We start from the raw sequence: 11,819 nt of genomic DNA, 5'->3' as shown, positions 1-11,819 counted from the left end.
TAATAACGAGAACAGTTATGACATAACATATATATTTACGGGAGCGTAACATTTTATTTTTTTAAATTAAATTAATGTAGTTTTGCATCGGCGTTATTTTTTACATTTTTCTTTTTTTTTTTAATTAATATAATTTGCGTTATATAACGTGTATAAATCAATCTGAAATAGATTTCGTTTACTTGACATGATCGTATAAATATTAATTTTATCTTATTTATAAATTAGAATTAAACCTTAAAGTTCTAAGAATTTAACTTACCACTTACTTAATGTTAAATAATACGCGATGTAAATTTAAATTTCTTTTATTTGGCATTTATAGTATTTTTCTCTAAAAAAATTACGAAGCCTTTTATTTTTGTTAGAGTTTTTTTTTATAAATGAAGAGAGAGAGAGAGAGAGAGCGCATCCATTGCCCATTTATTCTAGCAATACATGACTGTTTGTTAAGTATTATTTTTCATCCAATGTATAAGAACGACAAAAATGAAATAAAAGTGGATATTTAAATGTTTCTAATGTTATGTAAATAGAATTATAGGGACGCATAAGTGCGTGCGTAAAATTACATTTTCAAATGCTACTAAACAAGCATGTTTGAATGATAATGATGACTATGATAATGTTTGACGATCTCATGTTCAGAAAAAAAATAAATTAAAATTAACTGTTTAAGTGTGGTTTTTTAAAATAATTTAAACGAACGGCTGCAATAATTTCCATCGTTATAAAGATACAGTTATTAATTTCCAGACTGTCAGATCGTTAGATCTTGTGTCGCGTGTAATCGTTTGAGGTATATGAAGTTGCTATACGTTCAAAATTGTCTTTTGTTTCGGCTTTTTTTTCCTCTTCATTGTCCAAAGCAATGGGTAATTCGGTTTCGCGTAGTAATAACGTAGTAGTTGTTGGAACCATAGTCGAATTGTTATCCTGCAAGGATTGCTGAAAGATAATGGAAATAAAAATTATTACAATCATATATGATCGAGATTTTAATGATATGAATTAATAAGTCAGACATGTTAAAATAAAATTAAAACAAATTTTAATAAAATAAAATACGGCAAAATAAAATAAAATAGATGGACGCGTGCTTTAATTATCGTTTTTATCTAATCGTAATTGACAATTAAATATTATTTATTTGAATGTTAATGTTATTTAATTATTGTTAACCCGTTATTATGCTCAGTTACCTCGGCTGACTGTATTCAGCGAATAAGTTTGCAAAATTCTCAAGTGAATTTTAATTAATTTCGTAAAAAATATGAAATTTTAATATTAATTAATTTATGTAGTATAGACTTATATGTATACGCAATTACCTGCATGACGTTTAAGAGAAACAGAAAAGCAAGTAAGGTCAACGCGCTAAGCGCAGCGTTACTTCCGCCCTTTTTAGAACTTCTAAAATTTAAAAGTGTGTATTTTATTACAAAGAACATCTTGGGAAATATTTATGCAAATTCCAATAGTAATAAACTATAATAAATAATCTTAAATCTAAGTGTATTTTATTAATCGTACCCACGATGTCCGTGATGGTAACCACCTCCATCACTATGATAACGCTCTACTGGTACGTCCCAAGGAGCTTTCCCAAAACTTCCAAAATTTGTTAAAGACTTAAACGTCATCTCTAAGAATAGAGAGATTTTCTAAATTGCGCAACACTGAGAGAATTCAGCAAACTCCTCTTTCAATGAGATTCGGTGCAAAACTGTTCCGTCATAAAGAACGAATCTTGTCACTCTGCAGGAAGACATGGTCACGGTTCTTGAAGATTTTACGCTCGTTAACGATGACACAGACCTTATCTCTCTTTACAAACGTTGTGCTTAATAGAAATAAAAAGAAATAAAAATTATTAATACTATAAAACTTGTAAACGCAAATCTTAAATAAATAAATTGGTGTGACGCCTGAATTAGTTAAACGTTGTCGGCGACGGTCCGGGGTGATAGAAGACCCTTGCACGCCGATTAATCACAGCGGTCTATGGATAGCCTGATCGCGAGCTCGCAACGAGCTTACGTGATTTATTCTACTGCAAACGAGAGGACACGCGGTCACGCGGAGAGTATCGGTTTCGAGACGAAGATGTCAAAACATCTGCGTGTGTTCTCTCACAGTTTATCATCGCTTGATCGCAAGTTGGTAACAGACTATGTGACTCGTGCTACTGCGTGCTACTAGAGGACACGGCGATCACGGTTCGAGTTCGAAACGAAAATGTCGAGGCATCCGTGCGTCGTAGCCCGTTTCTCATGTTAAATTCGAGAATTTGAGACGGTCGGGAGTGTCGTAGACTATCTCGCGAGTGTCTAGTGCACGGAAGAATGGCTCGTCATGTCCCATCTGAGAAGAGGAACAGGCTCAGGATGAGAATTATGTATCGGCGGAGCAACTTTTAGGTGAGAATTAATTCTTTTTTTAAATTCGTCATTTTATAAACTGTTTTTATTGATTATATTTATTAAGATACAGTAATTGCATATACGTACAACTTATCGCATATACCTACAACTATGTCATATAAATTAATAAACTACTCGAATATTACAAAGAAAAATATCAATGGAAAATGAACTCCATACATACAACACACACGCGCGCACACACGCAGGCACCAATTTACATATACAGGTACTTATATACAGCAGCTAATAGATTTAGGGTGGATGCTAAAAAAAAAACAATGTATCCTGAGATATTAACACGAATCTTAAATAGGGAAGGTCATTCAATAATGAGACTCATTTGATTACTATCATAAATTGACAAAATAAGTTATTGACAAATTTATACATTTTTCAGATTACATTACGTTATTTCAGTAATTTTAATATTCCTAATAATTGACTACATTTTCGTCTTCAGTTTAAATATAATATACGAAAAAATCGTAATGTATAATTATTTTCGTCTATCAAAGTATTATTTGGAACAATGCAATACTAATTGAACTTGTCATCATGAAAAAGAAATTTGTAAATAGACACGTTCTTATTTTTCATGTTTTTAAGAACAATAGTAACACTTGAGTTCATCGAGCACATCAATCTTTGCCAATCCTCTTTCTCCAACAGTTCTAAGCGCATCTTCTTCCCTACAAATATGATTTTACCGCTAATGTTCCGTATACATAACGTACATTTAAGGCTAAATGCGCGATGCATATACGTAAATAACTGATGCAAGGTGTAATCTATAGTTTGAAATTTAAATTAGCGTAACAAATAATATAAAACAGCATAAAACTATTTTTTTTTTACGCGTGCGTAGCATTAAAAATTGAGTTCAGCAATTTTTTCGTCTAATAAAATATTATCTATCATATTATGCCAATTTTTTCGTCAGTAACAATTATGATTAATGATACGATACAAATTTCTTTTTCTTTTTCATTATCCAACTTTGTATTAAAAAATTTTCTTATATTTTGAGTATTAAAGAAATTATATTCATTGCGAATAAAAAGCATATAAAGATTAAAATTGCACACGATAATTATCGTTCTCGAAATATGAAAGTATTAGAACTCGCGCCGAGTCCATAAATGCTACATCTATAGTAATACATTCAATAAATAAAAATTAATTTTAAACGGTCCTCGGATACTTACAAGACCCTCATACTATTTAGTTGCCTGTAACGTACAATGCGAATAGTCTGAATTTCTATTTTAATTCCCTATTACGAAGGCAAAGCGCAGAACGTATGAGATTGCTCAAGGATGGTTTTAGCCCCGATCGAGTAATAAATTCGATATCAGTAAAAAGATTTTTTAATCCCGCGGAATCTAAGCCACGTTCGATAGAATGCTGCGAGTGAATTCGCTCATACAGCATTGCAATCCATAAAGAGAGTCCTGCAATCTTCGCCCGTGCGGCCACGTCGTCCTGCTTCGTACAAGGCTTCGAAGCCGACGCCACTCTGTCTTTGTAGGAGAAAACTTGTCGCGTACCTGAGAAAATTGAAACCGTTCTTTGACTACTCGGTCCATTGCCGTAGATCGATTGTTACGGTTTCACTGATACATATAGCTCGACGCAATGTAATTAAGTACCCTTCGTTTTGGTTACACATAAGTATAATTTTAAATTTTGAGTTATACTTGATTTATTCGAGCTGTGAAAAGAGTAGAATAAAAAAAATAAAAAAAATATTAAGCACTCACGATCCAAGCTGACAGAAAATAGACGATGGACCCGGCGTATCAGCGATACACTCTGCACTAGCCTCGCAAAGTGCCCTTTCGGCGCAACCACGTTGTCCTTCCTCCTCTGCGCGACCAACGTAGCTGAAGGATTTGACGGATCTCATGTAGCCCTAAATATCAAGTTCAAAATTACATTAAGATATCTATCTTCACATGGAGATATCAGCTTATTTTACATAATTACGAATACCACACTCTTTTTCGTACCACATTAACAATAGTCATTTAATAAATTTACCTTTAGCATAGAGATTGACGCTATCGCAGCTTCAGAAATGGTGTCGCGTCTTCCGAGCGACCGAGCCTCCAGAGAACGATGAGAGAATGATGTTTTCAGAGCATCCAGTAGATTGATCACTATGCTGATGAACTGCTTAATAACATGGACATAAGCAAAGATATAAGCAAACTTGTTCACAGAATATAATTTTTAAAAAATGAAAAAAAAAAAGAAAAAGTGTCTGGTCCAGTACAAGAGTTAGCTATCCGGTGCTAGAGATACACGCTTTGCTCCCGTTACATAACATTACACAATTATATATATTTATATATGTACATACGTATCATTTATCTAAGCCGCGTAATTTATTTTAATTTACAATCCAGTTATTTCTACCTGTATATGCTACGTAGAAAATGAGTCGTAATACGGGTTAATTGATTTACATGGATTAAAAGAAATTTCAAAGGAAGCAACTGCAGTTGGATTATATGTAAACTGTTTAGCAAGTACAACAGGAACGTCACAGACACGATTAGTTAAGTAAAACTGTCCCACTAATTTTTAACTCCATATTTTTCAACACTCCATGCGTACGCTCTCGAGATTCTTACACGGCAAAGCTGGTATACACCAAAGATATAAGGCACTTATATTAAATAACTTTCACTCTAAAGCTAGGTAAAAGATTCGCAGTTACAAAAGTTTAAAATTAGTCTTATTGTCGTATGTATTCCTTCATATACTCGTACTAACCTCGGAAGCATTTTTTGCCATAATAGCCACCTGTTCGGGATTTCTGCCCTGTCCTAGAAACGCACCAAGCACCGCAGTCAAAATTTCCTAAACAACCGACACCAGCCATGTGCAAGTCTAAAGTCTTTGATAATTATTTACAAGGACTGTGAGAAATTAAACACGAGGTGAACGATATGTCTACTTTTGTCTGGCACGTTGATGCAAATGTCGCGCGTTTAAATTTCGATATCGAATTTTGACGAAGCTTCTGAAAAAAATAGATAAGCGTGAACAGGAAGAGATAACAAAAAGCTGTCTTTAAAAATGACAGCGAAAACAGAGAATTTAATTGTATAATCTACTAATAAATATCGAAGGAAGATTTTAAGAGACTAATTGCTAATTGCAAAGCTACGTCACGTTCATCGATACGTAATTTACATTTAATTAGCAGAAAAATAATTACCGATCCATTAACCGTAACTTTAGTAAATATTTTATAAACTTTTTTTTCTTAAGAGCAAAGTTTTCGCTTTCCATTTTAAACATCTATTGTTCTAATAATTTTTATATTATTTTTTTTTACCCGAACCGCGATCGTCAAGTACAAAGTTCGAAGTGAGGTGAAACGCCGGCGAGTTTCCGGGCACGAGACAAATTAAATTGTGTAGAAAACGTAAAGATGGACGTGTGACGCAAGTACGCAAAAATAATGCTACGTCGTAATTAGGCCAATTATTTGGCGTAGCCTTTTCTCTAGTCGTCACGGTAGACATATATGGGTAGTTTGCGTGACAATAAACAGCCGTACCATTTTACGAATTTCTACAGATTTGTACCGAGCGTTGAATTTAAGCTCGTTGCGATTCTAAGCTGCGTGCAAGGCGCGAACAAGATTGCTCTTTTTATTTTACATTATGTAAAAATGTTTGTTGGAAAAATTCAAACTTCTTGTTGCGAAAGTGAAATAGAAAGAGGGAGTTTTACTTTTGCGACGAAACATTCAACGTTTCAGACAATCAACACGCTCAATAATGCAAATCTCACAGATTACGAGATCCTTTCATGTGTCCATGTGTTATACGTGCTGATAGCAAATTGTAATATATCTAATGTAGAAACTACTAAAAAGAGAAATTAATTCAATGTACAACCTTTGTTTCGTACGAAACGTTCTCATTTTTAACGAGAGATTTATTAATTACTATAGTTTAAAGTGAAAGAAACCGAGATTGACGCTGAATATCGAAGCGTTACGATTACTTTCATTTACCTGCATAGGGCTACTTTGATTGTCCACCTTGTCAATACCATCGACAGGCTGCTGAGGTCCACCCAGTAGCGCAGTGAGGACCCTGAGGCCGACGGAAAGTAGATTGGTCCATGGACTTACGGTCGCGCCATCGTCTATCTCATTTTTACTGGGTCCAGCCACCCCTGCGGTCTGACCTAGTAGCATCTGCATTAGCATTCCAAGCATATTAGACCACGAGAAACCGCTGCTACCACCCTCCTACATAAAAATTAAAGGAAATTAATTAGATAACAGTTAGTCGCACCAGAATTTCGAGAGATCGTGAATATTACGGGCGTATCTACGCGTTTTACCTGAATCTGATTAGTACTAATATCCTCGAGATCATCGATAGCCACCTTCTTCATTGCGTTCGGTTTCTCAGCGAATTTTCTTTCTTCATTGATCTGTTGTTGATATTGCTGCGGGTACTGCGGTGTGTATTGGGGATGCTGCGGTAATGCCGCGGTTTGTCCTAAGACAAGCGCGATCAAGCAGACCGACACGTACTGGATGTACTGCATTCTGTAAAAATGTTCACTTATTTTTCCTCACATAAAATAATAATTTATAAAAATATCTTTCTGCAATAAGAAAATAATATATGCTTGGTTCTTCATATAACGTTTCGCGTTAATATCCGTATATTGCGCGATAATAAAGTTTACGAGGGTCAAGATTGATCGCGCAAAACGACAAACGGAAGCGATTGAGTACGGATATAGTGGTAGAGTACAAGTCGAGAATGCTTGCACGATGCTGCTGAAAGTGTGCCACGATGGTTAAGGTCGTCTCGACGGCAAGCATGCCGATCGCTCGTTAGCCCACTTCCCGATGGCACGCCGGTACTAGTTTGTTGAACCCAACAGGTACCGTTACTGCAAAAGGCGGTCACGACCTACTACCGATTGCAACGATCACCGGTTCTCGTGTCCGCCCAAAAAAGCAAAAATTAAATGAAACATAAAATAAAAAGACAGATGAAAAGATAGCAAGATCTCGTACTCGTCTTTTTATCAAACAAATGTATCGACATTAATTGTTATTAGCAAGATTAAAAACTGAAGCTTAAAACGATCTTGGTAGTTCTCTTTTTTTTCCCTTCCCTTTTTTTTGTTTCATAAACGATCTATCGTAAATTTATAAAAATTCGTAAATTTAATTCGCGAATAGAATGACGTAATTGTGAATTAAATAATTTTAACGTCGCTGATGACGAGGGATATTATTGATCGGAGGAATTTCTCTCAAGATTGCTCTTACAGCGAGCGAGAAACGATGCGCGGCGCGCCTTTGGAAAACGGTACACTTCGCGACGAAAAAAAATGACAAAACGAGTTTCTAACTGTACCCTTACACTCGGAGACAAACGTTTTCTACTTGGTTACGCGCGATAGACAAAACTATAGTCACGAGTTCGTTATAAGCGATTTGGCAGTAACTATTGTCAGTAATTAAAGGAGTTCGGTCATAAAAAAAATTCACATTAAGCGATAAAAGATAAATAAGTAACTTTACATTACGTTTCATTTAAATGTGCTATTAAAAAAACGTTTGCGCACGTGAAATAATTACTTGCTCATGTTAATTACTATATGAGAGAATGGGATAACTTTTGTAGAACTGTATGCACCTCTGCATTAATATAACACAAAATTGATAAGCTTGTTACTTGTATAAAAAGAAGTAAAAGTAAAAGTACGTACAAAGCAAGTTGTATAATTAAATTAATTAAATAATTAATTAAAACGACAATTGGATTAAAATATAGTAATATATAAAATTCGTGAGAGAAAAATTGATTGTAACAAAAAGTTTGAAATTAATATAGTTTAAGTACTGTTTCTTAAAAATAAAATTAACTTATAACAACTAAAATATATATAATAAACATGTTTTAAATTAATAATAAATACTATAAATAATGAATAATAAAAATTAATGAGAAAACGTTTGGAACAGTGTTCAGAATCGAACGTACGGTAACTATACACTCAAAATAAAGATTTAATTAGTGAAATAATTCATCAAACCAGAAGAGAGCGCGACTTTCAGATTCAAGGAGCTAATTGTAAAGTAGCGCAAACATACGTTTACATCTGCCACCGACAAATAAACGAATAAATAAATAAAAAGATTAATTATATTCTTTTTATTTAAAGAGAAATCGCGCGAAGTCGTATAATATTTATAATATAATTTAGAACCGAGACGCGCAGGACAAAAGGAAGTTCTAATATAGTACTAAAGCCGGTCAACTCGCGGGTAGATCCGAGAGAAATGAGAAACTATGTTACTCACTTTGTTACTTTCTCAGTTACTTCCCGATGAATTTCCGTGACACTGACTCTCAGTTCTGAAGATAATTCCTCGCGAGGTCTTCTATATAGCCTGCTAAGGTACACGTGGGGGTAAGCCGTTCGGCCAATGACCACTCATCTTTGCTACCATTTTCAATGGAACTGTCCAATGGAACCAGGGACCGATCGTGCGCTGAGAATTCCGAAAGGTCGTCTACTTGGACTCAAAGAATTCATTTTTCTCTAGTCACTTTGCAACAGAGAAGAAATATGTCGTGTCGACAACTCAGCTACACGACTGACTCGAGGTACGACTCTGAAGTCGTTTAGCGATTTTCATACACCAAATTTTTATGTACCATTCCTTCTAGCAATATGGCTGTAAGATAGTTGGCCTCATTCAGTCCTCTTCGACGTCTTTATAAAGAAATTGCCACCGATGTCGTTGTCATTACGCCGCGCGTTTGTATCTCGTTTATGATCCAGGGAAAGATCAACTTGAATGCAATATCGACATCGAAAATTGTATTTCACGTCATTTTAATTTGCCTGAAAACATATATAGATATTAATTATAAAATAATAATTAAAAATCTTTAAAAAAAAATATGCAACTGACACGTCGATGCTCTTGATTAATACATGGGTTTCAATTTAGTAAACCTTTTCGCTTAACTTTCAACATTAGAAATAGAAGCTGTGATAAAAGGGCCGAGAAAATTATCGGATTACAGATGGCCCTTCGAGAATGATTCATTTAATGAAAGTTGATCACGGAAAGTAATGAAACGTGAAGCATCCCGTCAATATTTCTCTCGACTGCATTAACAAGGGTAACATCTCGCTTCTATCTTTCGCTTCTAGCTACTTTAGCCCCCTTTCTTTTTTCTTCTTGCATATTTATTGTATACATGTAAACGCATGCATCTTTTCTTCTCGATTTACTATCGCATGGAGAATGTTGGCGCATAAACAACTAGTGGAGAAGAAAAAAGAAATGGAAAAAAAGCGCTGGCGATCCATCATAACTGTTTCAATAGCGGGATGCTGGGTCGGTTCTTTTTATTAGAAGGATCTCGCTAATCGTGTCCCGTAGATCGCTCAGATCGCGGTGGAATATCTCCTTCTGCGCTCGCTGACATGGTTCATCGCGGCAAGTTCAGTGAACGTATTACGAGAAACGAATGAAGTATTCGAATGGAGCGTAACGGAACGGCATGGCGCGGATGCGCGGCAAGTTTTGCAAGTTACCGAGTTCGATTGCCACGAGATTGCATTTGAATGCGACCTTTTCGAGTACATCCGGAAAGAACACGCTCGCCTTTCAGATGTCTGTGGATCAGAAATAAGAATATAAGAATAAAAGAAAAAAATAAAAAAATAAAAAAGAGAAAAACGAAACATATTCGTACCATTAACGTTACTACATTCGTACATTAACTCCGACGTTTATTCGCATTCTGGTTCCGTTAAATTTAATTTAACACGCTGGGATCGCCAATCAAAACCTAAAATAAACATTTGACCGTCAGTATTACCGCGACATGACGAGGAAGCTGACGACGATGATCTCGGATCACGTATTGCTAAACGGAAACGAGAAACGGCGTTTGTACGTACGCGAAGTTAATGCATGTCCTTTACCTGTGTCTTTTAGTAATTGCTTCGCACAACACGCTCTGATTACGCGTGGTGGGCTATCCTCGTTTTGGCGAGTTTCCAGGCTAACAATAAGCGTATTACTTTCCAAAAATCCGTATCCGTTTCCGTGGTTGAATGCGTTACGCTATGTGTCACGCGCGCGATCATTCGTGACATACATCTATCCATTGCAGAAAATTGGCGACACCGTGCAGCAAATGACGCTTCAAATTTTCCAACATTTCACATTCTTCCTCGTATATTTTTGCAGTTAAACTTTCCGATAAGAGGTTTAATCGAGAGACGAATCGTTCCGCGCCGTACCTGAAAGAAAGTACAAACTGTAAACGGTGCAATTAAGGCATTATTTTTCTTTATCAACGAGCAAGTGAACATGACGTAAATCCTTTTCTTTCATTCTTTTTTCTCTCCCTTTTTTTATTAATATATATTTAATAACTAATTTATTTTGAACACATCGGTTGTATATGAAAAGGTTTAATTGTAAGGAATATATCTCAGTCCAGGATTTCCCGCGGGCGTTTCCGTCCACCTTACAGGGGAATAGCAAACAAGAACGACTACTACAGCTATTCGACACAGAAAATAGCTATGTAGCGGGATCGACACGTGGCGGGCGGATTCACGCTCGCGTAAAAGTATGAATGCATGCACGCGAGTATAATCTAACTACATCTAACCTCAACAACGATCGTCGAACAGTTTGCCGGGGCTGGAATCGACGGTGCGACTAAATGTTATGAGCGAAAAATAAAATTAAATAAATGAAATAAATAACAGTTCTACTTTTTAAAGAATCTCCCTCGGGCATACGAGTATCAAAGTTGCATATACTACCTGAAAAAAAGCCATGTCGATCGCATTGAATTCGTTATAGACGTTTTTCGATGCAGAATGATTCTGCGTGAGCCTCGATCACTGCTTGTAAATCTTGTAATCACAGCATCGCAGCTAATAACCTAAAATGATCAAAAAGTACGTTAACTAACAAATAAATAATATTTGATACTCACTTAAATAAAACCTGTAATTTTATCAAGCGCTTGTGAAAAGTAGCCAGGAAGATCGAAGTAAGCAGAGTAATAAAATCCGTCAATCCTGAGATTTCGCGACGTCGAGTGTCCAAAAATGCTTCGAAAGTATCAAGAATAGCGGGAACCAGAGAGCCCAACTCGGAATAGCGGCTTCCACGCGTACAAACGCAGAGGCTCGTATGTGTGAAGCCAGCGTTTCGGCTGCCGTCGGATAAAGAAAAAGGCCAGAGCTATACACTGTCTGTCCTGCTCTTTCGCGACGTCGCCGGCAGTTATCGCAAAAAGAGAGTCAAGAATATATGTCTGCGCTTTTCTTATAACTCGGCGATGTCGCCGAGAAGCG

At 35.9% G+C, this 11,819-nt stretch overlaps 2 protein-coding genes across 9 annotated transcripts; both read right to left on the bottom strand.

Moving 5' to 3' along the window:
- Positions 1–45: 45 nt before the first annotated feature.
- On the bottom strand, positions 46–1,843 carry LOC139103733 (uncharacterized). The gene is made up of 3 exons (XM_070658707.1): positions 1,534–1,843; positions 1,332–1,413; positions 46–948 (listed from the first exon to the last, which is right to left on the bottom strand). The coding sequence occupies exons 1-3, from the start codon at positions 1,641–1,643 to the stop codon at positions 769–771; spliced, it is 372 nt and encodes a 123-aa protein (XP_070514808.1). The 5' UTR covers positions 1,644–1,843; the 3' UTR covers positions 46–768.
- Positions 1,844–2,518: 675 nt separating this feature from the next.
- On the bottom strand, positions 2,519–11,621 carry LOC139103728 (uncharacterized). 8 transcript variants are annotated; one of them, XM_070658691.1, is made up of 12 exons: positions 11,456–11,621; positions 11,280–11,401; positions 10,425–10,745; positions 10,193–10,288; positions 9,400–10,112; positions 8,782–9,329; positions 6,795–7,005; positions 6,460–6,699; positions 5,205–5,291; positions 4,467–4,601; positions 4,187–4,338; positions 2,519–3,973 (listed from the first exon to the last, which is right to left on the bottom strand). In XM_070658691.1, the coding sequence occupies exons 7-12, from the start codon at positions 7,002–7,004 to the stop codon at positions 3,847–3,849; spliced, it is 951 nt and encodes a 316-aa protein (XP_070514792.1). In that variant the 5' UTR covers position 7,005; positions 8,782–9,329; positions 9,400–10,112; positions 10,193–10,288; positions 10,425–10,745; positions 11,280–11,401; positions 11,456–11,621; the 3' UTR covers positions 2,519–3,846. The 8 variants fall into 8 exon arrangements, with proteins under 8 accessions (XP_070514792.1, XP_070514795.1, XP_070514794.1 ...); XM_070658694.1 differs by having other exon boundaries at positions 10,032–10,112; XM_070658693.1 differs by having other exon boundaries at positions 11,467–11,621.
- Positions 11,622–11,819: the final 198 nt, after the last annotated feature.

This window comes from Cardiocondyla obscurior, linkage group LG06 (genome assembly GCF_019399895.1).
Source record: "Cardiocondyla obscurior isolate alpha-2009 linkage group LG06, Cobs3.1, whole genome shotgun sequence".
Lineage (NCBI taxonomy): Eukaryota > Metazoa > Arthropoda > Insecta > Hymenoptera > Formicidae > Cardiocondyla > Cardiocondyla obscurior.
This window is presented reverse-complemented; position numbering and strand designations above follow the sequence as displayed.